The sequence below is a fragment of the Trichogramma pretiosum genome, unplaced genomic scaffold (assembly GCF_000599845.2).
Source record: "Trichogramma pretiosum strain Unisexual culture from Peru unplaced genomic scaffold, Tpre_2.0 scaffold85, whole genome shotgun sequence".
Lineage (NCBI taxonomy): Eukaryota > Metazoa > Arthropoda > Insecta > Hymenoptera > Trichogrammatidae > Trichogramma > Trichogramma pretiosum.
In genome coordinates, this window is record NW_019640935.1 from 453503 (window position 1) to 480032 (window position 26530).

The 26530-nt window shown below is 38.5% G+C and overlaps 5 protein-coding genes across 7 annotated transcripts; 3 read left to right on the forward strand and 2 right to left on the reverse strand.

Moving 5' to 3' along the window:
- Positions 1-87: 87 nt before the first annotated feature.
- Positions 88-5006, forward strand: LOC106659284 (transmembrane protein 161B). 2 transcript variants are annotated; one of them, XM_023457825.1, is made up of 12 exons: positions 88-178; positions 278-554; positions 1083-1366; positions 1858-2775; positions 2882-2985; positions 3055-3310; positions 3387-3466; positions 3562-3777; positions 3849-4106; positions 4171-4345; positions 4423-4674; positions 4749-5006. In XM_023457825.1, exons 4-12 carry the CDS (start codon positions 2773-2775, stop codon positions 4866-4868), a joined length of 1464 nt encoding a protein of 487 aa, XP_023313593.1. In that variant the 5' UTR covers positions 88-178; positions 278-554; positions 1083-1366; positions 1858-2772; the 3' UTR covers positions 4869-5006. The 2 variants fall into 2 exon arrangements, with proteins under 2 accessions (XP_023313593.1, XP_014237214.1); XM_014381728.2 differs by lacking the exon at positions 1083-1366.
- A 533-nt stretch (positions 5007-5539) lies between these two features.
- On the forward strand, positions 5540-9246 carry LOC106659289 (heat shock 70 kDa protein cognate 4-like). Its single transcript, XM_014381732.2, has 3 exons — positions 5540-5691; positions 7022-7233; positions 7326-9246. Exons 2-3 carry the CDS (start codon positions 7029-7031, stop codon positions 9038-9040), a joined length of 1920 nt encoding a protein of 639 aa, XP_014237218.1. The 5' UTR covers positions 5540-5691; positions 7022-7028; the 3' UTR covers positions 9041-9246.
- Positions 9247-9326: 80 nt separating this feature from the next.
- On the forward strand, positions 9327-12103 carry LOC106659270 (protein transport protein Sec61 subunit alpha). The gene is made up of 7 exons (XM_014381708.2): positions 9327-9854; positions 9935-10002; positions 10100-10165; positions 10243-10453; positions 10528-10952; positions 11023-11412; positions 11481-12103. Exons 1-7 carry the CDS (start codon positions 9851-9853, stop codon positions 11742-11744), a joined length of 1428 nt encoding a protein of 475 aa, XP_014237194.1. The 5' UTR covers positions 9327-9850; the 3' UTR covers positions 11745-12103.
- Positions 12104-12809: 706 nt separating this feature from the next.
- Positions 12810-14093, reverse strand: LOC106659286 (protein FAM136A-like). Its single transcript, XM_014381730.2, has 3 exons — positions 13844-14093; positions 13443-13583; positions 12810-13355 (listed from the first exon to the last, which is right to left on the reverse strand). Exons 1-3 carry the CDS (start codon positions 13928-13930, stop codon positions 13155-13157), a joined length of 429 nt encoding a protein of 142 aa, XP_014237216.1. The 5' UTR covers positions 13931-14093; the 3' UTR covers positions 12810-13154.
- A 559-nt stretch (positions 14094-14652) lies between these two features.
- On the reverse strand, positions 14653-25348 carry LOC106659243 (myotubularin-related protein DDB_G0290005-like). 2 transcript variants are annotated; one of them, XM_023457807.1, is made up of 7 exons: positions 24922-25348; positions 20875-21018; positions 20627-20788; positions 20366-20548; positions 20066-20302; positions 17593-17888; positions 14653-17306 (listed from the first exon to the last, which is right to left on the reverse strand). In XM_023457807.1, the coding sequence occupies exons 1-7, from the start codon at positions 25310-25312 to the stop codon at positions 17031-17033; spliced, it is 1689 nt and encodes a 562-aa protein (XP_023313575.1). In that variant the 5' UTR covers positions 25313-25348; the 3' UTR covers positions 14653-17030. The 2 variants fall into 2 exon arrangements, with proteins under 2 accessions (XP_023313575.1, XP_014237158.1); XM_014381672.2 differs by having other exon boundaries at positions 19880-20302.
- Positions 25349-26530: the final 1182 nt, after the last annotated feature.

Below are 26530 nucleotides of genomic sequence, written 5' to 3' on the forward strand. Positions count from 1 at the left end.
AGTTAAAAAAAATGTTGTTTGTAAAGTTTATAACCTTGAATTTCCAATCCGAAACTCCTATTACAAACTCCAAAAAATGTTTTTGAACGTGTCGATTAAAATGAAGTCGTTTGTTTCAATAAACCTGTTGGCTTTATTGGAATCCATAGAGTGAGATATAATCACATCTTGAGTTTGGGTAAGTTAATATTTTATTCATTTTATTTATTGAAAAATCATTAAAAAAACTGCACTTATAATTGACAAGATCAATAATAAGTATGTTGAAAATTGCTAGCTTTCTTACATTCGGAATTACCGCCACGCAGCGGGCGCTGGTAGTCGTGCTTCTGCGCAGTTCTCAATTCATCAATCGTCTGCAACGCAACGAGAAATTTTATTAGATCGACAGGCAAGAAATTGCGCTGTACTTAGTAATTTCCTAAAGAAAAACAGAAAAACAGTCGAAAATGTTGGCCCTTCAGAAGCTTGGAAAGCAGTCGATGAAAATCGCCGCCAACCAGCAAGTTCGCAACTTCATCGTTTCCAAACCCCAAGTTCGGATATCCTTTGCCGTAAGTTCATGAAATCTCTTTAGACCCATCTTGACATTATTTTTTTCGGAGCCATTATGTAATCGTAATGAGCTTGTCGGGGTTTTAACTTATCAAATGATGGACAGGTGACTTTTCTATTTCGATGAACTCGATGAATTTCTGATTCTTTACAATGAAATGCCATTTAATGATGTACGGACATCAAATATAAAAGCTCATATTATTGTAGGTTAAAATGGCCTGCGTAGGTATGCCAGCGATCACTAAATACAATAAATATAATTTGACATTGAACTTGGTGTCCTTTGGACTTGAAATATAAACAAATTTTTGTTCAATACCAAACTTTGTTTTATATTTTACTCCTATTTTAATTATGGATTACAAAGAAAATTTAAAATTAAATAGAAAAAACAACTTGGTTTTGATTTTGATATCATTGAACCTGTCAAGTTGGTTTACATTGACAACTATTGATATTTTATATTTATGATCAATTAAAAAATATTTTTTCAAATATGTAAATATATGTTTTATTTTCAACAGGAAAAATGTGCAACTGGATTGTTTATTACTCTTGCTTCTGTCACTGTCCCTCTATATTGTGCAATGAATTTTAATAAATGGCGGGGCTCCAAATAAGAAACTTTTAACTGTTTTAGAATCAATATTTTAGAGCCTAGGTTCATTCAAACCCCTACTTGAAATTTTTCAAAATTTTTTAAATTTTTTAATGAAATAGTTTGAAATTTAAAAAAGAAAAGAAGAAAATTATTGTTGCATTATAGTACAAATAAATACTGAAAAGTATAAATCTAATTAAAACATTTGTGAGTATAAAAGTGTTCAACATTTTCAATATCCACAGTGTCGTTTGAAGTGAACCTTAAAACCAAAACATAATACATGTTTCCAATTCTTTGACATCATTGAAGTTTTAACTAATTGATTGTCCAAATTACTTTAAAATTATGATTGGGGAGTGAAAATTTCCTTTATTTTATGAATTGTACAAGACTTAACTACCATATGTTACCAATAAGTTTTTCCCATATATTTGAAGTTTTCTCATATCATCAAAATAATAAAAACAATTCCTAATTAATAATAAATCAGAATTTTTCTGAGAATAACAGATTATTTACATTAGAACACTGTAAATAATTGAACCTCCAACGTTTTATAAAAATTGTATTTTAACCTTACAGCAAAAGCAGCATAAGAATACAAATTTACTTTTGTATTTGCTTTTGATAATCATAAAAAAATAATACTTTATAATGCAATTTATTTGATATTAATACTATCATTCTCATTTCAGGAAAAAGTTACTCATGGATTAATTCTCTTCTCAGTTCCAATGATCATTCCTCTTTATCTGAGCACCAAATTTGCTGAATGGACTATGGCCAATCAAGAAAAATCATAAATAAAACAATAATGATTTAGATAAATTAAATATGTTTAAATATTCTTTTGTTTATAATTTATGAATTAATAAATCAAACTTCTTGTTTCTCATAAATCTGTAGTTCATGAATATTTACTTTATATATTGTTAAGAATAATGTGGAAATGAATAGATCATTGTTGAGACAAGAGAAAAATAAAATTTTAAAAATTATTAACTGTTTCTGACTGCTTCAAACTGTAAAATACCCAAAAACCGCAGAATCCTAATTATGTTGAAAAATCCTCCTTAAATCTAATAATGCATAAAAAAAAGTAGAAACCCTAGAAAGCTCTGCTAGAGTCTCCGCAACGCTTGGATGTATAGGGAAATATGTAGCAGTCGACACTCGACACTTGCCTGCAAAGTGCAAGCAGAAAAACATAATTTTTCTCACGCTGCACTTGCTCCGACTCGTCACATACCCAACAAAGTATTTCAGTGGTCATCTAGGCATCTTTTTGGAGTCATGCCTTCTATTAATAGATGCAGCATAGCGTTTGTTTCGTCTGTTTCCCGGTCTTATACCATCTTCACTGCTGATAATAGCAGCTGAGCTCTAAAAAGCTCCAAAAAAAGTATGGTTTTTGACAGTTTTTCGACCTGCAACTTTCATGTGTCACGTCGCCGTAACTCTCCAAAAATAATGAACGTCAATCACGCCAACGCGAGATGAATGAGTTTTTTCTTTGACTACCGTTATTATTATGAAATTTAAATAAATTATTATCAGGATAAATAAAGAAAGAATTGTTATTAAAGTTTATTATTTAGAAAAGCTGCAAAATGGTGAGTTTTAAATAAATTAGTTGAACATTTTAAGTGAAAAGTGAATGAGCAGAGTTTAGTTAACCTTGATTAGAGTTAATTTTTCTGAATGTAATTTTTCTTTCAGGCTCTTTTAGGTGCTCAATTAGTTATAACACTGATTATGGTCAGTGTCATTCAGAAATTAGGATCTCATTTTTCCCTAGGAAAATGGATTTTATGTTCGACTGGGTATTTGCTTTATTTTTTATTTATCCCTAAATTATAGTAATATTATAATGCTAAGTAATTTTGCTTCAGATTAAAAAGGTTTCTATATCCCACTGATCAAGAGTTGAGAGCTCTTGTTGGCTATCCCAAGGATAAACATAAAAAAAACAAAAATCATGCAAATGGACATTCATCTGAGACATTTCAAATTCCAAGGAATTTGGATGTTACCCTTGAGACTGTACCTGTCACTGCCTCTGATATTGTTTATTTAAAATTTTATACAGATTTTCAATGGATGTTTGATTTTGCAATTTATGGTGTCCTTGTATATGCTATGACAGAAGTAAGTAAACAATTTTATGAATTGAGGTAACATAAAAGATAAGCTATTTCCATATTAAGGAATTTTAAAATTACAGATATATAATAAATTTTATCCAATCAAAGATGAAATTAATCTAAGCATGGTATGGTGTTGCTTAGTTTTAGTATTTGCATTGTATCCTTTTAGATAATCATAATTTATAATATAATTACTCATGTTTGTATTTATACCTAAAATTTTTTTCATTGATTTCCTTAATACTTTAATAGTAAAGTTTTGATTTTGCTCTGGGTTCAATACTTTAAAGGTGAAGAAAGTATAGGTGAAAGATCAACATGTATCGTTACTGGATTTGTCTATCTCCTCATTTCTATGATGATCCTTATTGTGGATGAAAATACTCTAGAACTGGGATTAGACAACGCATACAGTAGTTTTAACCACACTGCTTCTATATTTCTATCAAAACAAAATTTTTCATCAAGGTATAATTTACTTTTCTCTTATGTTATTATAAAAATTAAAACATTTTAAATTAAAAGTTGATTATTTGCAGTGGTCCAGCATCTAAACTTATTGTTAAATTTTCTTTTGCTGTATTTTGTGGATTCGTTGGTTCATTGTTCACATTTCCTGGTTTAAGAGTGTCGCGAATGCATTGGGATACTTTGAAATATTACAAGGACAATAAGTTCATTCTTTTGCTTACAAATATAAGTTATGTTTCTCCACTTATTTTGACATGCTTATGGATTAAACCAATTAGCAGAGATTATCTTACTGAAAGAATTTTCTCTGGTATGACGGAACCAATGTAAGTTCTTTAATTAAGTTGTATGTCGGTCAATTTTTTTGTATTAACTATGTTCTCACTACAGAATGACACCCACAACGTTTGAGAGTATGCGTTTAATAGTCATTATAATTGCAATTCTATTAAAAATTGTATTGATGCCAATTTATCTGCAATCTTACTTGAATCTGGCTAACCAAAGATTAGAAATGCAAAAAAAGGAAGCTGGTAAGATTTCAAATAAAGAATTTCAAAAAAAGGTAAATATTACATTAATTTCATAACTTGAATCAATAATTTTCAAGATTTTTTCAAATATATAATGTTACCATTACAGATAGCTGCAGTATTCTATTATTTATGCGTTGTAGCATTGCAATACATTACACCTCTTATTATTTTACTGTATTGTACACTGATGTATAAAACTTTAGGAGGATATAGTTGGGAGGGTATTTATAAAAGTGTAGATTTTGAAGAATGCCCTGCTCCTCAACCATTAGAAGATATCAAGTCAAGTATTGTCGATGGGGAAATTGAAGCTGATGTAGCTCAAGATATCGCAGCAGCTTTATTTTCAGTAAAACAAGTAAGTATTTAGCGGTAAAGTTTTGTTATGGAAAAATAATGAAAAATGTGTAAATGATTATAATTTTATCACAGATTTTTACTGCTGAGATATTTAGAGGAATTTTTGGACTAGCAACTTGGTGGACGCTTTTTACATTGTTCGCTACAACAGCTCTAGGCATGGTTTATCAAAGCTACTTCACAAATGTGTGATAAATTCATTGTTAAGGAGCTAGTTTAATTGCTAATCAATCAGAGATTGAAATCATATTTAAGAGAAAGTTCAACAAGACTAAGATTTTTCAAAGTTGAAAAAACAATATTATCAAAATCTCAGTTTATTTTTAAAGAGGAGAATCGATTGTAAATAGATAATTAATTTTCAAATGTATATCAGTTTAAGTGACTGATTCTATTGATAATTGAACTTGTAAAAAGAAAACTGTTGTAGATAATAAAAATTTGTAAAACTTTCACTGAGAGCGTGAGTCATTTTTTCGAGAAAAAATTTCGACTGAGAATTTTCTGATGGCTTCTAGTAACTTGTTGAATCATCTTAAAAAATTTTCCATTTGTTTCGGTCAAGTAAAAAATTCATCAAGCTACGTATATTAACGTATCAAGAAAATTGATTTATACAAGAAACGCCTTTAAAAAATATTCGATGTAGTTTGAAAATAAACAAGCGTATTCAAAATAAACACGGGAGTCGCTATAAATAGAACGATCCACAAGCTTCTCAATGGTTCCAGTGCATTCGCTTCGCACGGTGGCTCGACTCTTGCGGGCGCCGCAGTGAACGTGAAGTGAACGATCGTGTGCGCGCGCGTGGGGGGAAGCTTCTCGAAAGATGCGGGTTTCATTTAAAAGCAACCGCCGCGCTCGCTACTGCAGTATTTACACTTGAGACTTCACGAAGTTCGCAACTCGACTCGTCTAACCGAGTTTTACTATTACACATTCTTACATCCTATACCGATATATAGGGCGTGAATATATATCCACTACACAAGTTTGCTAAACAGCACATATAGAGGTGAGTGTGAATAAGTGAATTGTTTTATTTTTAACTTGCATAACTTATACGTATATGGGTGCGCCGGTTAGCAAATACTCTGCAGTTATACATTGTATTATTTTTGGGTTATAGCAAGGGTAGGACTCGTTAAACATCCAGAAAATTCTGAAAAAAGTTCAGTGTGCGCGTTTTTTGTCTTTTATTTCATTTTTGCTTGGTACGTTGTTAATCGTCCAATATACGTATACGTTCAGTCGTATATAAATAGAAATCAGCTAGTCAAATATTGCACTTTTGTTTGGTATAATTTCGTCATAAGATTCAGCATTTTTTACTCAATTTTCAAAGTAAGATGATCTCTTATTGCCGAGACGCTAAAACTTTCTTATCGAAAAAATAAACGGTAGCTCGATCCCATATAACAAACTTATTCGAAGCTTAGGTCGAGTCAATTGCAGCAAAGTGTTAACTGGCAGTCGAGGCAAACGTCGAAGCGCGATAATTGTGATAATATTTAACGTGTTCTCGTTACATTTTCGATGGGTAAAATATCGATCAGCTTCGCCATCGCGAAGGTAACAAATTGTATAGTGTCTGTTTGGATAGAATAGTGAAAACATCGATCAGTCGTCGTAACGTTGACCTGAAAGCTCCACACGCTTCAGGCAGTATACAGGACAAAAGAGTGACGTCGGAAAACAGAGAAAAAATTTTAACGTCCATATCACGCGGATTACTCAGCAATTGTCCAAGAAAGTCTCGTTGTTTGTCTTTTCGGCCAAAGCGCAACAAAAAAGTGATTCAGAAAAATCCATAAAATTATTCTTTCGAGCCAGGTTGTTTGCGATACCTTTTATATCCTTATTAACGGGTAAGCTTCCGCCCACAGTCCACGCACGCACTCCATATTAGTAAAGAAGTAATATAGTATAGCACCAAATAAAGAGTCGACCCGGACTTTCGATCGAATAGCCCGTTGTTGTAGGCCTCCTTGCGTGTAAACGATTCGTTTTTCCGATCTGAATCAGCCGCATCGAATTAGTCGATAAAAATAAAAACTCGGCCTCCGCGCGAACAAACGCGAAAAGTAGTTTCTTTTCGTTTGCGATGAGTCACCGCGTGGGTAGGACGAGTGGACAGTGTCGCGGGAAAGCCATGCGTGACACATACCGCCGTATTGAATGAGCGATTCAAATTGCCTTGGGCCGCTATAATTAGTATATAGATCACTGCGATTGGGATACTATTGCGATTGTTCACACCTTTACGATCGGAAAGAGACTCGCGTGGTTTATTTTATTGGTTGTTTTTCTATTAATTACTCATAGTTTTATTTTTCATTTTTCAGAATCAAAATGAGTAAGGCACCAGCTATTGGAATCGATCTTGGAACCACCTACTCGTGCGTTGGAGTTTTCCAGCACGGAAAAGTCGAAATAATCGCCAATGACCAAGGCAACCGCACAACGCCTAGTTATGTGGCCTTCACAGACACCGAGCGTCTCGTCGGCGACGCCGCCAAGAATCAAGTCGCCATGAACCCAAGCAATACAATTTTTGGTAAGTTCACTCACTCATTCGGTGTATCAACATTATTATCCATTTTTGAAATCGGCAACTTACTTACCGTTCAATGTTCCATTGATTTACAGATGCTAAACGCTTGATTGGTCGCCGTTTCGACGATGCCACGGTACAGAGCGACATGAAGCATTGGCCCTTCAACGTCGTGAGCGATGGTGGAAAGCCCAAGATTCAAGTGTCCTACAAAGGCGAGAACAAGACCTTCTTCCCAGAAGAGGTCTCGTCCATGGTTCTCATCAAAATGAAGGAGATCGCAGAGGCCTACCTAGGCAAGAAGATAACCGACGCCGTTATCACCGTTCCGGCTTACTTCAACGACTCGCAGCGTCAGGCCACCAAAGACGCCGGAGCGATATCCGGCCTGAACGTGCTGCGCATCATCAACGAGCCCACCGCCGCTGCCATAGCCTACGGCTTGGACAAGAAGACCGCAGGAGAGAAAAATGTTCTGATCTTTGACTTGGGCGGTGGCACCTTCGACGTGTCCATCCTCACCATCGAAGACGGTATATTCGAGGTGAAATCGACCGCCGGCGATACTCACTTGGGTGGCGAGGACTTCGACAATCGAATGGTCAATCACTTCATCCAAGAATTCCAGCGCAAGTACAAGAAGGACTTGGCCTCGAACAAGCGCGCGGTGCGTCGTCTGAGAACCGCCTGCGAACGCGCGAAGCGCACCCTCAGTTCGTCCACCCAAGCCAGCATCGAGATTGACTCGCTGTTCGAGGGCATCGACTTTTACACCTCGATCACTCGGGCTCGCTTCGAGGAACTCTGCTCGGACTTGTTCCGAGGAACCCTCGAGCCAGTGGAGAAAGCTCTGCGCGATGCCAAGATGGACAAAGCTCAAGTGCACAGTATCGTGCTTGTGGGCGGCTCCACTCGTATTCCCAAGATCCAGAAGCTGCTGCAGGACTTCTTCAATGGCAAAGAGCTCAACAAGTCCATCAATCCCGATGAGGCGGTCGCTTATGGCGCAGCTGTTCAAGCAGCCATCCTTCACGGCGATAAATCCGAGGAAGTTCAAGACTTGTTGCTGCTCGATGTAACACCCCTGTCGTTGGGTATCGAGACTGCTGGTGGAGTCATGACGGCTCTCATCAAACGCAACACCACTATCCCGACCAAGCAAACCCAAACCTTCACTACTTACGCCGACAACCAGCCCGGTGTGCTGATTCAAGTTTACGAGGGCGAGCGCGCCATGACCAAGGATAACAATCTTTTGGGCAAATTCGAGCTGTCGGGAATTCCACCAGCGCCAAGGGGAGTTCCTCAAATCGAGGTGACCTTCGATATCGATGCCAACGGTATCCTCAACGTGTCGGCTGTCGATAAATCCACTGGCAAGGAAAACAAGATCACCATTACCAACGACAAGGGCAGATTGTCCAAGGAGGACATCGAGCGCATGGTCAACGAGGCTGAAAAGTACAGAGCCGAGGACGAGCAGCAGCGCGACAAGATTAGCGCCAAGAACTCCCTCGAATCTTACTGCTTCAACATGAAGAGCACCGTTGAAGATGAAAAGCTCAAGGACAAGATCAGCGAGTCTGATCGCAATACCATACTGACCAAGTGCAACGAAGTCATTTCGTGGCTCGACGCTAATCAGCTGGCTGAGAAAGACGAGTTCCACGACAAGCAAAAGGAGCTGGAGGCCATCTGTAATCCGATCGTGCAGAAACTTTATGGAGCAGGAGGAGCTCCTGGCGCGGCACCTGGTGCAGGAACGGGCTCTGCCCCGGCTGGCGGACCGACCATCGAAGAGGTCGACTAAACTAGTCTTAAACTAGTCGAAGCTTTTTTTTTATACTTTGACCGTGTTAAAAACGCAACATTATGTATTTGTGCTATTTCAGACTAATTTATTTCATGTGATATATAATACTTATTTGATTGAATAGTGCTTTCTTCAAAATTCCAATTGGATTTATCAAAATTTTGAGTCCAAAAACAATAAATATATTTTAATTATATAATTCATATCAATATGTCAAATTATTTATGACAAGTGATTACCCTATTCCCTAAAAAAATTATAGTTTATTTCTACCAAAATTTTCTCAGCGCATTTAATTTTTAATGTTAAAACGAATTAGTTTGAAAGAAATTTTTGAGCCTACTTAATTAACAGCTGCCTTGATATAAATTAAAGATTCAAAATCAATGTTGTCCTTATAAACCAACGTCAAACACACATTGCCCGAAATGCATTTTTCATTGCTTCATGGCACATAAGTATTTGCGCAGATGCAACTGTCTTCGTCTGTCCTATATTTCGAAAGCGTGACTCGAGACCCGGCCGCGATCAGAGTCGCATATTATATAGTCAGACCCTAAGCAGTTGGCATATCGACTGCGGAGTTTCCCGGCATGGATTATATTCGAATATTGCAACTTACAGCTTAATCTGTGTATTACTGGCTTTCGATGTTCATTAATGACCTACATCAATGATACAACAACGCGCGTCTCGAGCATTAATCTAGGCGGAGCTTTACTCAGAAAAGCTCAGCTTTTTTAGTATATTCATTACCGTGTTGTTGATAATTGGTCACGGTATTTAGCTAAAGTCGAGTGCTTCAGGATGGGTTAGTAATCAGATTGCGAATTTTTCATCTATTATTTAATTTAGATATGTTTAAAATGAGTAAAACTCACTCTTTTGCAGTTAAGTTTCTAGAGGTTATCAAGCCCTTTTGCAGTATTCTGCCGGAAATAACAAAACCTCAGCGGAAAGTAAGTAATAATCATCATTTCCTAGATAAAAAGTTCAGTTTTAATGACAATTTCTGATTTTACTTTTAATTCATTTTCTATTTTGAAATTTCTATAGATTCAATTCAGAGAAAAAGTTTTATGGACCGCTATCACTCTTCTCATCTTCTTAGTATGCTGTCAGGTATATACAATTTTTTTCAAGAAATAGTTGTATTTCTAAAGTACAATATGAAAATTGTTACTTAATATTTTTCAAAGATTCCATTGTTTGGCATCATGTCATCAGACAGTGCCGATCCATTTTATTGGATACGAGTCATATTGGCATCGAACAGAGGCACGTTGATGGAACTTGGTATATCACCAATAGTTACATCTGGCCTGATCATGCAACTATTAGCTGGAGTGAAAATTATTGAAGTAGGCGATACAGCCAAAGATCGAGCATTATTCAATGGAGCTCAAAAGTGTATGTAAAAAAACTAAAAAATCTAAAAATCAAGTTTGAAATTATTCTCAATACTTTAATCAATATTATTTTAGTGTTTGGTATGGTAATTACTGTTGGACAAGCTATTGTTTATGTCATGACGGGCATGTATGGTGATCCTTCCGAAATGGGAGCTGGAGTTTGTTTATTAATCATTATTCAGTTATTTGTTGCTGGGTTAATCGTTTTATTATTGGACGAATTATTACAAAAAGGATATGGCTTAGGAAGTGCTATTTCACTTTTTATTGCTACTAATATTTGTGAAACTATTGTATGGAAAGCTTTTTCTCCAGCCACTGTAAACACTGGGCGTGGTACAGAATTTGAAGGGGCTGTTATTGCTCTATTTCATTTGCTCGCTACCAGACAGGATAAAGTTCGAGCACTACGAGAGGCTTTCTATCGACAGAATCTACCAAACCTAATGAACTTATTAGCTACTGTCTTAGTATTTGCTATAGTTATTTACTTTCAGGTATTATAAACTTACTTTTTTTATTTATTCAAAGAATATTTAGTTAATTCAATGTTGAATTTAATTATAGGGCTTTAGAGTTGATCTTCCCATTAAATCAGCCAGATATAGAGGACAACAGAGCAGCTATCCAATCAAACTCTTCTACACTAGCAATATTCCAATTATATTGCAATCAGCTTTAGTTTCAAACTTATATGTTATATCACAAATGCTGTCAGTCAAGTTTCATGGAAACATCTTTGTTAATATACTCGGAGTATGGTCTGATGTCAGTGGAGGTGGTCCTGCTCGATCTAATCCTGTTGGTGGTCTGTGCTATTACCTGTCTCCACCTGAAACTATAGGACATGTTGTTGAAGACCCAGTTCATGCTGTATTGTATATTCTTTTCATGTTGGGATCTTGTGCATTCTTTTCAAAAAGTTGGATCGAAATATCCGGAAGTTCTGCTAAGGATGTGAGAATATTATTAAATTAATCAAGGATATACAATGAAGTTGTTACATTAAATTGATTTGATTTTAGGTCGCAAAACAGTTAAAAGATTCACAGATGGTAATGCAAGGACATCGTGAAAAATCACTCATCCACGAATTAAATCGTTATATTCCAACGGCTGCGGCTTTTGGAGGTCTTTGTATTGGCGCATTGTCAGTTTTGGCAGACTTTTTAGGCGCTATTGGATCTGGTACTGGAATATTACTTGCTGTTACCATAATTTATCAGTACTTCGAGATTTTTGTGAAAGAACAAAGTGAAATGGGTGGCATGAGTACATTACTCTTCTAATCGCTCATTGTCATAATAAAACTGAATCAGTGAAGTTTTTTTTTCAAATTTGTGAAATATGAAATCATTAGTGTTTTAATGTAGCTGTGCAAATATGTTGTTGTTCAAACACAGATCGTGATATTTTTCACAAATTTTTCTGTGTTGCTTTAATTAGAATTGTAAATTTAATTTAATTTAATTTATTGAATTAACTAGTCGTTTTATTGTAGTTTAGTATAGTAGTGTATATTTTTATGCATATATAGAATATTAGTCAATTTTTTGTTATTGTATGTTGTCAAAATTTATTATTTGTTAAATTTTGTAATTTTGTTGTCTCATAAAACTCTTTGAACATAAATCTTTTTTCAACTGACCAATATAAATATCATGCTTTTATTACACAGTTACCTAGTATAGATTTAAATTTATTTTGAAAATGACATACTAATATTTCAATAATATCTCATGATAATTTCAGTTAGCATTTGGGTATGCAAGGTATTATAAACATTTTCATCGTTTTAAACTAAAATTTATCTACAATACAGGGATCAAAAATTGATTGAAAATCAATTGAAATCTAATCATATCTAAAAATTGAATATTTTTTGTTTATAAAATAGTTTTGAAATATTTTTGATAATTTACAATAAGTTTTAAAGCCCTTCATCTATCACTGATTATTCATTTTGTTTAAAACATTTCATTATTATCCTGCTTGCAGGTAAAGCTATGAGTTGCAATTCAATCTAGATAACTACAAGTAGTGCCTGCTTTTGTCTTGAATGAACAATTGTTACACTAGTTCAAAAAGCTCTTAAACTGGTACTATAGAATACCATCAGTTAATCTGATACTATGATTAGCAACAAAACATGTGTATCAATGTTAATTAAGTGTGCTTATTAGATTCTTTAAACTTTTAAATTATTTTTATTCAACAGATTTAAAAATGTTCTCAATATTCTAAGAAATCTTAAGAAAAATGTACATATAATTTAAGAGTTTACTTCATAATTAATTGTAAATAAATACAATTTTTTACAAGCTACTTTTACTAACAAAAATAAATATTGTGTATAAAGTAAAAAGTTGTTTTATTCTCTCATAAATGGAGTCAAGTCTGAGTTTCTCTATGCTGTTACAACGAATTTAAAGTCAAATAGAAAAGAACAACTAATTGTAGCAATAATAACAATGTATTATAATAAACGGTTGGAGGTACAACAGAAGATAACACTTTCAAAATATATAGAACTAAATATTTGTTTTTAACTCTATTTTGAATATATGCATGATGCATATCAATAACTGAAATCTATCAAATTTAACAGTTTGTGCCAATGATTTTATTTGTAACACGTATGTCATATCAGCCATAACACATCTACTATTTACATTATTTTATAACAGATAAACAAACATTCACTGAAATTGTTTACTAGCCAAAAAACTTTTCATTGTTTTTTCTAATTGAGGAAGTAAATCACAATAAGTATCAACACATTTTGTAGCACATTTTTCAAATTCACTACTGTATTGATTGACTTGACTTTGGGTTGGATTAGGGCCCATTTGATCTTTTATTTTGTCATTGCATTCCATGACACACCTTTGTAAACGATTCTAAAAAAAAAAAAATAATTTGGTCATTAACAGTCTAAAAATCAATGTAAAAGAAAGCTTTGAATAAAAAACCATTATTCATTTTACCTGTACTCGCTCAAATTCTCCTTGGACATATTGTTGAGCTTGATTTAATGGAATACTGCAATTTTCAACACAATTATGAACTCTTTGAATGCTTGAGGTTTTATCGTCACAACATGTAGCGGCACACCTATGCATATCAGCCTTAAAAATATAATTGTTTTGAAATCATTATCTATTGGATACTATCACATTAAAACTAATTGTAATTATTACGTAATTGTGACCATAAACTGTTGTTACAGTTAAAAATATAAAAATCCAAGATACAAGTATTTTATAATTTCAATTTTGAATGATAAAAATAACATTTAAAAAAGTTAGTAAAAATTACTTTGATATAAAAAAAATTGATGAGAAAAACTGAATTTATTATACAATTGACAACAACTTATTACAATTACCTGCATTTTACGAAGATGTGTTCGATCGATATCTTCAACTATTTTCGTCATTTGTTCTTCAACACGTTTTCTTTGCTCCTCAACCATCTTGATTATTTTTATATTGTCAATTAGATTTATGAAATAAAAATTTAAATCTTTATCTTTCTGCTATAACGAATTAACCTTTGAGAACTATCACGGTAGAAAATACCGGCTAGCCGATGATTACATGCAATTACGATATTTTATGTGGAGGCCATCCGCATTACAAATTCTGCATTTCTCACGTCCATAAATTGAAAATACTTCAGTTCTTTAGACATAAGAGGACTCTTTGTCTAACGAGCGCCATCTAGTTGGGATTTATGATTTTAATTTCGATTGAATATTTTTCGTAATCGTAATTTACGAAATCTCATTTGTAAAGATTTTGAAAATTCTTTAAGTAGATAAGTAAAATATAGAATTGACAGCAAAATTAATGGGTATTTTAATATTTTCTTGATATGTCCATTTTATGAAAAACTTTACAAAGATATTAAAAATATCTCAAATAAAAAGAAATAGACAAGAATCGCAAATGGGAAAGTATGTATTATTACGGAAGCCATTTTTTAAGATGTATAAAATCCAGATTAATAAATTACAAATTAAATAAAACAGTTAACTAAAAACATCATGGTCTAAGATTTTAAATTTACTAGTCAATTGAAGTCATTAAAATTAATCGATTTTTCTTAGTCAAACTTCAAAGTAAAAAAATCGTAGGAATAACAATAACATTTTCAAAAGAACGTAAACAAAGTTTTAATTTTTTTTAAATTTTATTGTATATTATATGTACAAAATAACTATTCCATTAATTAAACACTACAATACAAATACTTGACATAATTATTAAGATTCAACAAGGAATAATTTGTACACGTTTGAAAAATAATAAATGTTCATAAAGCTTCACGTCAACATTTTTTTTTCAAAGGATGTTGAAAAGATTGATTTTCGAATAATAGGTACATATCGATCAACCACAGATTTTCATTCAATCTTTGAAAAATTGAATCTCACTGATGTCTAGCAGTATCTCATTCCGAATGACAATGCCCCTTTTTTCTTTTATTGAATTGTTTGATTCGATCTTGCATCCGAAGTTCAAGTAAATTCGACATCCTTATTAATTGCCAGTGAAATTTTACATTCTATCGTAATAGTCCTGTTTTATGAAATTAAGTTTTTTTATATTAATTGGTTTTTTTTTTAAATTCAAACCGCTGAAGAGCCTAATTTTGTTAGGAGTATTTTTCCGATCTTCTGCCAAGATATAATAAAGTAATATTTAAAAATGTACAACATTGATAGCCTTTTTAACGTTTTCACTCATTTCTGGAAGGGCTAAAATTATTTCTTCCAATTCTAAAATGCTGCCGGGAACAAGTACCCGCTCCATTTAATGGATGCTCTTGATTATCATATTATGATATATTGAGAAAAATAGACTCGTTCATGTCTATGAAAAATTATAATCATCTTGTGTATAACGAAAAATTTCTTCGGGTGGGTTCGAAAGTAATTTCTGTCGCGTGGAGGGACTTTGATAAATACGTTTTTTCATGTATCTTACTCACTAAAGGCAGCGTTCGTTATAATTTGCTATCTGGAAAGCCCTCGCATACGAATCCCTAATATAGTACCATGAAAATTCGATTCTTCTTTTATAAATCTACAAACAAATAATACATTTTTTGTGTTGAAACTGTGCAAGTGCAAAAATTCTTCGATTCTTTTTTTCTAATTATTCGTTGACTAATAATTCACGTTATATCTGATTTATGTAAATTTGCTGAAATTTTCATTTAAAATGACAAAAACGTTTTCACAATTGATTAAACCGGCAGTTTTCAGGCACATTTTGGCATTATTATTTTTTGTCTTTTTGAAGTTTTGTTTTTGCACTTGCAAGCAATTAATGTGCGTTTTTGAAATATTGGTTTACACGTGTACGATGATTTTGCTCGGTGAAAATTGAAAAATGAAATCATGTGTTTGCATGTGTGTTGAGATATGCAAAACGATTAATGACTCAACACCTATATTGTTGTACAACGCATAATTGCACGCTAATAGTTAGTCATAATTTCATCGTACAAACATCAATAAAGGATTTTTTTTTGTTAGAAAAACTACAAAAATCAAAATATTCCAGATGCTCGAAATCATTTATCAAAGTATTAAAAACTGTATAAAACTGATGGATCATTCTTACATCGAGTATTACAATCATATTTTATTAGTATATGATAAACACCACACATATATTCTGCACATTCGACAAAAACATTATTTAGGCATTAAAATGCTTTTCTTTTAAAACGAGTACTTACTAGTTAATTAATGTGACTATCTTTGTCAAGGGAATACCAAAGCCAGGCCAAATATGAACATTTCCAAATCGATTTTCTGAGACCTCTACTGAATATTTTCTCAAACAGATCTGAAGGTCCTTGAGAACATTAAAACAAGAGCCACCAAAGAGATTTTTAAAAAAATATTCTGTAAAGGTCACGGAAAATATGTTTGAAAATGTTCATTTTCAGCCTGATTTCGTTGTCACCTGGAACGAGAATTTTGAGCGTCTTAAAACATTTTCAAGTCTTGAACATCATTATACATACACATTTATATATATCAGCTCGTATTATCTGATTATTTGTTACGATACGATAAAATGGACCACTTATGCATCGTTGTGAATTTGAACGATCGATTCTTTTGTCGTTATTAAAGCTAAAATGTCGACCAATACCGTGGCAAAGGTGCGTTAAAATTTCGATAACAATGATTCTCGTCTAATTACTAGGTATATGAGAAAGCGTCGTCGATGCGGCTTATTTACGCGAAAAAAGTCTCAACGATGCATTGTGACGTCGATGGTTCGTAATAAGGGTTTGCTTTTACAGTTATTCCATTTTTTTTGTTTTGTTCAACAGTATGATTTATTGTACACGACAAACCGAAATTCACACCAAATTCCTTATGGCATATAAATAACAGTGATATACATGTAATATTCATACAACAGATGTACAGATTCGCGATGACTTTAGGTAATCGATCGATCGCGCGCGGGGCCGTGACGCGATGTATCCCGCCGCCGAGCTATCTCTCTCTCCCCTTTTTCCCTATTATAACATGGTTTTGGCTAACGTTATGACGAGCGATTGACTTGAGCCGAGGTGCAAGCCTCGATATTGAGGTCGTTGGTGTCGAAGAGCGGCGTAGCGGCGGTCGCTGCTTCTTTTTGATAATGATTGTGCTGCTGCTGCTGCTGACGACGATGGTGTTTGCCGTTCCTCGAGGTCGCCGCGCTACTTTTCGATCTGGCTCCGTTGTGGTTCAGATGGCTCTTGTGATTGTTGTGCTGCACCGCCGCCGTCGTCGTCGTTGACATCATCATCGACGCTCCCGATGTTGTGGCTATCGGCTTAAACACACATGACACATGCTTATGCAAACGCAATTTATGTATCGTAAACGATCTACTACGGTGCATCGCGACTTCTCTGGTGTACTAGGTGCAGCCGAAAGCAAAAAAAGAACGAAGAAGAAGAAATTAGAGCGGCCACAGGCTGGCACACTTCATGACTAGGGTACTCATAGAGAGGCGCGTTATAACGTCCCTACACGCGAATAACGACGAGTCTTTTTTGCCTTAATTGCTGAAAACTCGAAACATATATATATATGCGCTCGTATGTGTGTATACCAACCTCGTTTTGAAGATGCTCCTTGCCTTCGGCGACCGAAGGCAGAAGTTCGTCTGTCGAGTGAGGCGTTCGCGGACTCGGGCTCGGGCTCGTCGCTTGCTGCTGCTGCTGTTGCTGCTCTTTCTGCTTTTCTTGCTGCTGCTGCTTTTCTTGCTCGGCCGCGGCCCGTTTCAGCTTCAGCTCCGTCAAGGCCTGGCGCTGCTCCTTCTCGCTTCTTTCGCGCTCGAAGCGACGCTGGCTGTAGCTTTTGGCCGACGAGGTCGTGCTGTGTATCGAAGCCAGGCTTGGCCTACGTGAACCTAGAAAGGACCCAACATTTTTCCGTTCAACTATCGCTTCTTGCTGCCCTTCGTTATTCGGAGCGATCGTGTGTAAATGGTATATGTAGGGCTCAATTTGTGAAGAAAAATGTCGAGATAAAACAAATATTAATCGTGCTATATTAAAAATTATTGCAAAGCTCTATATTCAACGTGTGATCGAAATAAAACATCTACAAGATGCACCAAAAAGTTGGCAAAAAATGTATTGAAGCGGAGTATGCGATATTTGCGTGTTTAGTTATGAATTTTGTAGTATCTTCGTTAAAAATGTTCAAAAACATGTAAAAGTAGAGGAAGACTTTTTCTTCGTGTAGATTAATTTAAATTCACGAATAAGTATTTGAATTAATATAATTTTAATTGAAATTCACAGGTTTTTCCATACTTCACATCTGAGAAATGAATTTAATAGAATAAATTGCCAACAGCGGTATTCAACTTCTCTGCAGGATTAATGGATAATTTACTTAAATTTGTATCCTATGATTTATTCGCTCATTTTGACTTTACCACTTGCAGATTTAAATATAAAGGTACTCGCCATCTATCGATGAAGACAGACATCAATTACGATTGAAATTTCACAAATTTTTTGAGCACCTAAGGCAAAAAATAAACTAGTACTTGGACACTTATTTTTACACACAAATGTCATGAAAAATTACTTTCAATAAAATTCAGTATCGGGCTTTTTTATTTCAATGTATATAATCTTAAATTAAATTTGCCTTGAATTTAAGTTTTTTTCAATAGTGTATTTTTGAATTTGATGATGAACTGGTGAACGGAAACGTGCTGGGTAAAATACTAAACTACGAAATAAGTAAAAAAAAAATTTGAAAAATGTACATGCCACAAGTTTATTACTCGCGAATTAATTGCCTTACCGGAAACATGAAGAATGCACATGAGGAGACGTGTATTGGATAAGTGTTATTTTGTTACATTAAGTTTTGAAAATTTTCGCTGCCATCTTGCTGACTCGTATTATTGCGAGTGATCTCCCTTTCGTCGAGCTCATTATACCGATCTGACTTTGTTATTGATCGTTTTGTTTTATGTTGAGTACTTATGCACATAGAAATGACATCAAATTTATAATTGTTTTTTTTAATTTATGAATTCTCTTCTCTTTTTAACTGATGAATTAATATGAGCCAATTTTCACACTCTGACAATTGAGAATGTGCGTCACACGTACACTACATGCAAACTACAAATTCACGAGTATAATATTTAATATAGTCATGATAAGTTCATGTATATGTGTTTGTTTATGCCATGCACATTGTCGAGTAAATCACATTAATTTAGTTATCGTTTAATTTAGTATTGATGCTCAGCAAAAAAAGTACATAATAAAAATCAATAACATGCCATTCAAGCACACATATACACGTTTGAACCGGAATTTTCGTAAAATCGATTTATTTTGTAAACGTCAATCGAAAAACGTGTCGTTTCATTTTTGATCGCGTCAAACACAGAGAATAACACCATAAAGAACCGGTATATAGAGAATCGCACCTCGAGAATCCGCATGAGAAATGCAGCAAGTCAAAAGAGAAAGAGAAGTAAAAGAAATGGATTGTAAAACATCGAACGTTCATAGAGACACGTACTTTTATATGAGTTAAATATGTAAGAAAAGAGACACATAATATGACAGAGAGCAGCACACAGCAATATATAGGTACACATGACACGGGTCGCGCGCGCTCGCCCGGCACAGAGACACACTTTGGGCTTGCCGGTCCCTCGGTATATAAGAAAACGACAAGCTCTGCACTCTAACACGTAAATATATAAATATAATATATATGTTTAAGTAGAAAAAAATGTCGAGTACACAAGAAATTGCTAGAACAATATATGGTTTGCTGTCGCGAGAGAGAAACAGAGAGAAACAGAGAGAACGAGAGAGAGAGATTCGTGTGTGCTTTTTGAAAAACGTGTTGCTGCTATACCGAGGCCGTCTTGCGAGCCCTCGGCGACGTCGCTGAGGGCTCTGCGATGCCTGCCCGGGGGATTGGGCGAGGGGCTGCCTGGGCCGCCGCCGTTGTTAGCGGCGTTGGCTTGCGAGCTATTGCTATTGGCGCCGGTGGCCTCGCGATGACACGAGATCAACAAGAAGGCGGCGGCGCGCGCCGCACCTGCCCTCGAGGCCGTCACGTTGTTGTTGGCGCCGCCTGACCGGGTATCGGGGCAGCTCTGCTTGCGCAGCGAGTAGTTGATGGTGCCGCCGCTGCTGCTGCGATGGGACGAGCGCGAGGAGGGCCTGTGGCCCCCTCCGATGGGCCCGCCGATGCTGTCCTGGTGCTGCTGATGATGATGATGCTGTTGCTGCTGCTGATGGTGCGGGTGGTGGTGCTGGATCGCCAGCGGTATGCCTGCAAAGGCTTCCCCGTTAGCTATACTCGAGTCGGACGGAATGTATCATCGTATATACGCACCGGTGTCACTGGAGAACAAAATCGGAGCGCCCGGATGGCCCGCGGCGCTGGCGTAGTGTCGCGGCCTCGTGTAGCGTGCCCGGCTGAACAGCTTCAGGACGAAGCAGATGAGCCCGGTGAAGACGGCTATGCCGGAAAACACCCCGAGCAGCGTCGGCAAGTCCGTCGCTATCAGCACCAGATCTATAGCGGCCCCCAGAATTTTCATGAGTACTCGCGCAATTTGGCTATAGTTTTACGAATTGCATGCATATACGTTACCTGCCGCACAGAAGAGCTTCCGGTTGGATTTGGACAGGGGCACGCGATGGTAGCCCTCGTCGCACTCGCAGACCGCGTTGTGCTGGACTTGCGTGCAGGTCGAGTGCTGGTCCGTGTAGAGACACGTGGCTCGGTACAGGCATTGCTCCCCGAGCTTTTTCGCTGCGACATATATAGCCACGTTAAAAGTTTTACAACATTCTTACGTCAATATGTTCGACGATATTTTTGTGATCGATTGCACGTACGTTTGGCACATCCCTTGGTCGGACCAAGCTCGACTGGATAAAACTTTTCGCACTCGCAGAACTTGCTCTGCGGATCGCAAACGACGTGCTGCAGCGACGGGTTGCACTCCTGGTCACAGGGCGAGCCCAAATACTTCCATTTTTCTGTCGACATACACACAAGAAGGATACGTATATATAAACGAGAGTATTATTTAATTTTTTCTTTCTTTTTTTTTGTTGTTGCCTCGCCGCGCTCTATCCGCGTCTGAATGGGCTCTTGACTTTTGATCCCCCCCTCCCTCTGGGCAGGAACAAAGACGTGTACGGTATTATTTTATCGAGTCAAGTGCATCGTCGAGAAGTCATTGTCGCGCTGCGAAACGGTCGAGCGATCAAAGCTCTCGTGCTCTTCTCGTCGGACGTACGCTGCACAGCGAGAGCCGTTGTTTGTCCGTCCACGCTCGAGCCTCGACGATAATTAACAAATTCTATTTGTTTTTCAAACGAAGATATATAATTTCGATCGAGGCTCGCAATTAATTAGGAGCAGTGGAGCTTCTTGCCGGCGATCGAGCCGGACTTGCAGATAGACGTGCTGTACAATAGCTTTGTAAGCAGGCTGCAGCTTGTGAGTCGCAAGCTCGGCAACAAAAACGAGCCGTGTAAGCGTACGGGCCGAGCTTCATTAGTCGCATCAGGCGGGCGGGCGCGAATCGGCTTCGTGATTAGGCCTCTCGAGCTCCTCCTTTTAATTATATTTTCGCTTTATCGCGTTAACAAATTTTCCATCCACGTCGCTCTCGCATAAAGAATATACAATTCAGAACATGCAGAACCGGCTTGTACGTGTGTGCTTGCACGCACGCACAGCTTTAGCACAGTACATGTGTATTATTATACATTTGTCGCGTGAAATGGAGCTCGATTCAGTTTTACTTGTTTTCACTTTTATAATTACGATCTTGATCTCTCGCTCGTTGGCTGCGGCTCGTTCGCGCACTGGCATAATAATTACGTACAATGGCCCAGAGAGAGAGAGAGAGAGAGAGAGAGAGAGAGAGAGAGAGAGAGAGAGAGAGAGAGAGAGGCTCGAGTTTTGCGCTCGGAAGTTTATACGCCGCATGCACATAGGTAAAATGTGTGTGCGTAGTCGAGAGAGCTGCTGCAGCAGTCTAGTGCAAGCTCGGGGGGCCGCTTGTGTAAGCTCGCGCGCGCGAGCAGGCGAAGCCGAGCGTCCACACGCGGCGTACGTATACTCATTAAAATCAATACTCCCTGGAGCGCGCCGTGCACTGGCACTCGCTCGACGCGCGTGCAGCACTACACGTACATACACCCATACACGCATACCCGCAACGTAGTTCATTTATGTAGTAGCAGGCTCAAGAACTTGCCAACGACTACCGCGCGCCTATCGCATCCGTACGATGGGTATGCACCGAAGTTCGCCGTGATCGTCGGCGCGAAACACGTTTTTACGCTACTGCTGCCGCTGCTGCGCTCTTCTTCCTGCAAGCTCGGCGTCGCGCTTCGCGATTTCCTTTGAAAAACGGCCCGGCCGCACATGTGCGCGCCTCCGCACTGGCCCATCAACCGAAGGATCTGCGATACTATACGCAGCCAAATGTCATCTCGGCCGCGCTGACAGCTCAATTTCGTGCCTGGAAAATTGGCTTAGCCCGTGTTTAACAGGTATACGTGCGCGTGGTGGTCGCACGTCGTACACACGACAACGGCCGCGCGATAATATTTAACTTGCTCGTATGTATTCATTGCATACGAATTTATACGCGTGCATCTAGTCTCGGACAGGGGGGTCGAAGTTAAAAGCGCCGCAAGCTCGGGAGGATAATTTCTCGACGGTGCCTGAATAAGCCGCACGTCCGTCCGCGCGTTCTCGTACGTGTGTATGTGTGTATACTACACGACAGTGTGCGCCAGCGAGCGAGAAACTTCGTTACGCTCGTAAATGAAATTCATACAGAAGAAATGACGCGAAGGAGGGATAAAAAGCTTTTCTGCATGCAGGATCAACGAAAGTGGGCCAACATTTTTTCTATCTTTCTTTTTTTTTTGACCGACGCGCCGAAAATATCTTAACGATTCTCCTATCGGAAACGATCAAGCTAGATAATTGAGGTATGATATTTTCTGGCACGCTCCCGAGCTTACATATGCTAAAATACGCGCGACGAAAAAAGGATGCGCGGCAACTGGCAAGTATCAATTTCCTCGTGCGGCTTGGCTCGCGACGAATCCTCAAATAATATTCGTTTATCACAATGTTTTTTGGCATTGCTGTCGAGCAGCAGCAGCAGCACAAAATGCGGAAAAAGTTGAGAGATCAGAGAGAGAGAGAGAGAGAGAAAAAAGGGTATTCGGTCGAAAAGAACTCGCGATATCTACGAATGATTACGCTTTACAAAATGTAGCATGCAAAGCTGCCAAAATACATTTTAGAAAGATTAGATTTCCGATGTAAGCTCGCTGGACGTGCGCGAGCGAACGAGCTTTTGCGCATATTATAATGCTCGGTCTTTGCTTTGGTCAGCGATGTATTATACATATATACGCGTGTGAACAAGACTGCGAATTTGCCGACGTGCATAATGCAAGTACCCATTTGTAGGTAATTCTCGCCGACCACACACCGCTGCACTGCTTTCTGTTTTTCTCTCTCACTCTCTGCTCGTTTATGCCATGCATAAATACGTGCTCAACAGCGCGAAGTTAATAACAATATGCGCGCTCTAGTCTCTCTCTCTTTCTCTCTTTCTCGACGTACGGCACGTGGAACACAACGAACGCGCAAATATTCGATTATTGGATTTTACTCGGCGAGGCAGCAGCAGCAGCAAACTGAGCTGAGCTTGCGACGAACGCGGAGCTTGTAACGAGTTTATTATTAAAATAAATAAGGCATTGCCGAGGTGTTTTCAGGGTAATTCGACGCGTACCACTGGCGGCAGCTAAAGCTCGACGTCGTGCTGCCTGAGCTTTTCTTTTTCATTTTCCCGGATTATCCTCATTTGCTTCTTCACATGCCAGAAAGCTGCTGCTGTTTTCGATGTCGAAAAATTTTCAAGCAGATCGATATAAAACGAAGCTCCTAAGCTTATATGCTGCTGCTTCGGGTGCAGTAAGGATTTTCTGTGTCGGTATTACGTGCCGCAAAGAGAGTGAGAGAGAGAGAGAGTAAGTTATTCGTTCGACACAATACTGGAGGAGCGGCTGAAACTTTTAATACGATCGTTTTTATCTCTCTTTGGCTCTCTTAGAGGCGGTGGCGGCGCGCGTATGCGAATAAACTCTAGAACCTCTTCTCTCCGCTTTATCGCGTAACTTGCAATGATGTATCGCGTTACGCTTCTCATTGTTGAGATGTTCCGCTGCGCGTCGCTCGCATATTATATTATGCTCGTCGCTGCTACGCGGCAAATGCCAATATGATATAATCCCGGAGTTCGAAGTAAACGCTTAATTGAGTTACGACGCCGATATTTCGAGTTCGGAGCTTGCACGGATGAAGCTCGCAGGAACTGCACATCGCCTATACATACGTATAGGTTGCAGCTATATAGCAGCAAGGAAGACAGAGAGAATGAGGGAGAGATAGAGAACGAGAGAGAGTAGGAGAGCGGCGTGTGCCACTCACTACTGGGCTACTATATACGTGATGTTGGGTTTCATCGATTGGCCCTTTGGCCTATATTGTAGTTATGTTATGTACACATTCCTCACTTATCTCGCGGAAACACATTGACGACTTTACTGCAACTCTCGAAATGTGTGCTTGTTATTCATACGTGTACGCAAGAAGGAAAATTGAATGATCTCACCCCAGGTAGTTGGCCCGCTAGCGCACACTCAAGCAGTCGCACATATACAGAGCACGGATACACGACACACATTGAGAGCTTGCAGGAGCTTGCAGCGAGAATGAAAACTTTACGACGACACTCGCGACTCACACACGTAATGTAAGCGCGCAGCGTAGAAGCAGATCGGAGCAGATGCAGCTATAGTTATGCGCGAGTCGAGGCCACTGACTCTCGCCGAAATTACCTGCGGTGACATTAAGCTCGACGTAATCGTCCTCGTCGAGCTCATCTTCCTCGTCGTAGGCGAGATCGGGTCCCGGCGGCTGGGCTGGCTGCAGCGATCGCTGATGCTCCTCGTCGGCCTGGAACTGCTCGCGCTGCTGGTGATCGAGCGGATGCAGTCCGAGTGAAGATGCGGCTACGGAGCAGCGACGCGGCTGGCCGTCGCCGTCGAGGCAGCCCAGCAGCAGCAGCAGACACAGGCCGAGCCGCAGAGCCGCGACGTGAGTAGTGGACGCGAGGAGGCCGTAGCTCGGGAGCTTGGCGCGCTGCTCCTGGCCGCTGTGACTCCTGCGAGTCCCGTGGCAGCTATCGTCACTGTAACTCGATGCGGTGGCGGTTCTGCTGATGCTCATCGCCCCGCCGCGAGCGGCGCGAGTACTGGATCGCGTTGAGAGCCTACCAGCAGCAGTAGCAGTAGCAGCAGCAGCAGCAGCAGCAGCGCCGCTCGCAGAGCTGCGCTAGCCCCAAAGTCGATCTCGCGCGAGCCAAGCCGAGGAGCGGATACCGGCTAGGCAGGCGGCCACCCCAGTGTTGCAGGCGCGCGCGCAACCATCAGCCAGTCTCTCTCTCTCTCTCTCTCTTCTATTCTCGCTCCTCGCTTCCAGCTAGCCTCGCCGTGATCGTTCTCTAGGTGCGCGAGCGGGGAGCTTTTTTACAATTTTCTGCGGCAGCTTGCGAGAGAGCGAGCGCGAGGAAGGTAGGGAGGGAGAGCTATACCTGCGAGCGAGTACGCTGCGCGGTAACCCCTGCGCAGTACTGCGCTTACTCTCGTACCACGTATATATACACACGATACTCGTCGACGGCCCGATGCTTTGTGTGCAGCTAGAGAGCTTGCAAACGAATAAGCTTCTTTTTTCGCTCTCCTCGCTTCCTTATGTTCCTTCTGTCTTGGGCGCCCCGTGTGGCAGCTCGACGTTGTTGAGCGCTGCGCCGCTTGCTTGCTTTAACCCTTTATGAGGCTCCATTTACCAATTCTACTCGGGCTTTATGCCCGTGCGTCATGCCACGAATCTGCCATTGGATATTTCGCGCGTTCGAGAGCTTCGAAGCTCGAGCTTTTTTCCCTACCCAATCTATTGTTTCGTAATCCCGATGTATAAGCTTGTACAAGTAAGCCTATTACTTCGTCAACTTTTGGCTTTATTTGTCAATGACTTACTTCTTTTCACTTATTGAGCCAAAATAATCTCTTTCGAACAAGATTCAATCCATCGCACGGCTTTTTCTTAGTTCAAGGGATTTTATTATTGCAAATGCACCGATGTCGATTCAACAATTGGATAAACTTATTGTTTCCTCACAGACTATCGAATGTTGTCTATACTCGATTTATATTGAAAATATATAGTATTTTGCTCGTGAAAATGATAGCCATGAACTGCTTAGAATCAATTTCCTTGCTGATAGCTTATCTATACTTTTTACAAATCTATACTTTATAGGCGCTTATCACTTTGGCTAATGTGCTACCACTTGTCGCGCTACATTATCATATTTTGATTTCATCATCGCTGTAATTTGTTTTCGTTTCAAAGCTCCATGGTCAAGCGATGCTCCTAAAGTATGTC

Coding starts and splice junctions, on each gene's coding strand:
- LOC106659284 (XM_023457825.1), top strand. Junction 3,467..3,561: donor TTAGTTTTAGTATTTGCATT/GTATCCTTTTAG, acceptor ATACTTTAATAG/TAAAGTTTTGATTTTGCTCT. Junction 4,675..4,748: donor CTTTATTTTCAGTAAAACAA/GTAAGTATTTAG, acceptor ATTTTATCACAG/ATTTTTACTGCTGAGATATT.
- LOC106659289 (XM_014381732.2), top strand. CDS start 7,029: ATGAGTAAGGCACCAGCTATTGGAATCGATCTTGGAACCACCTACTCG. Junction 7,234..7,325: donor CCCAAGCAATACAATTTTTG/GTAAGTTCACTC, acceptor ATTGATTTACAG/ATGCTAAACGCTTGATTGGT.
- LOC106659270 (XM_014381708.2), top strand. Junction 10,166..10,242: donor TCTTCTTAGTATGCTGTCAG/GTATATACAATT, acceptor TATTTTTCAAAG/ATTCCATTGTTTGGCATCAT. Junction 11,413..11,480: donor CCGGAAGTTCTGCTAAGGAT/GTGAGAATATTA, acceptor ATTTGATTTTAG/GTCGCAAAACAGTTAAAAGA.
- LOC106659286 (XM_014381730.2), bottom strand. CDS start 13,930: ATGGTTGAGGAGCAAAGAAAACGTGTTGAAGAACAAATGACGAAAATA. Junction 13,584..13,843: donor CACATCTTCGTAAAATGCAG/GTAATTGTAATA, acceptor TATATTTTTAAG/GCTGATATGCATAGGTGTGC. Junction 13,356..13,442: donor GAGAATTTGAGCGAGTACAG/GTAAAATGAATA, acceptor TTTTTTTTTTAG/AATCGTTTACAAAGGTGTGT.
- LOC106659243 (XM_014381672.2), bottom strand. CDS start 25,312: ATGAGCATCAGCAGAACCGCCACCGCATCGAGTTACAGTGACGATAGC. Junction 20,789..20,874: donor GACCAAGGGATGTGCCAAAC/GTACGTGCAATC, acceptor TATATGTCGCAG/CGAAAAAGCTCGGGGAGCAA. Junction 20,549..20,626: donor GAAGCTCTTCTGTGCGGCAG/GTAACGTATATG, acceptor GGGCCGCTATAG/ATCTGGTGCTGATAGCGACG.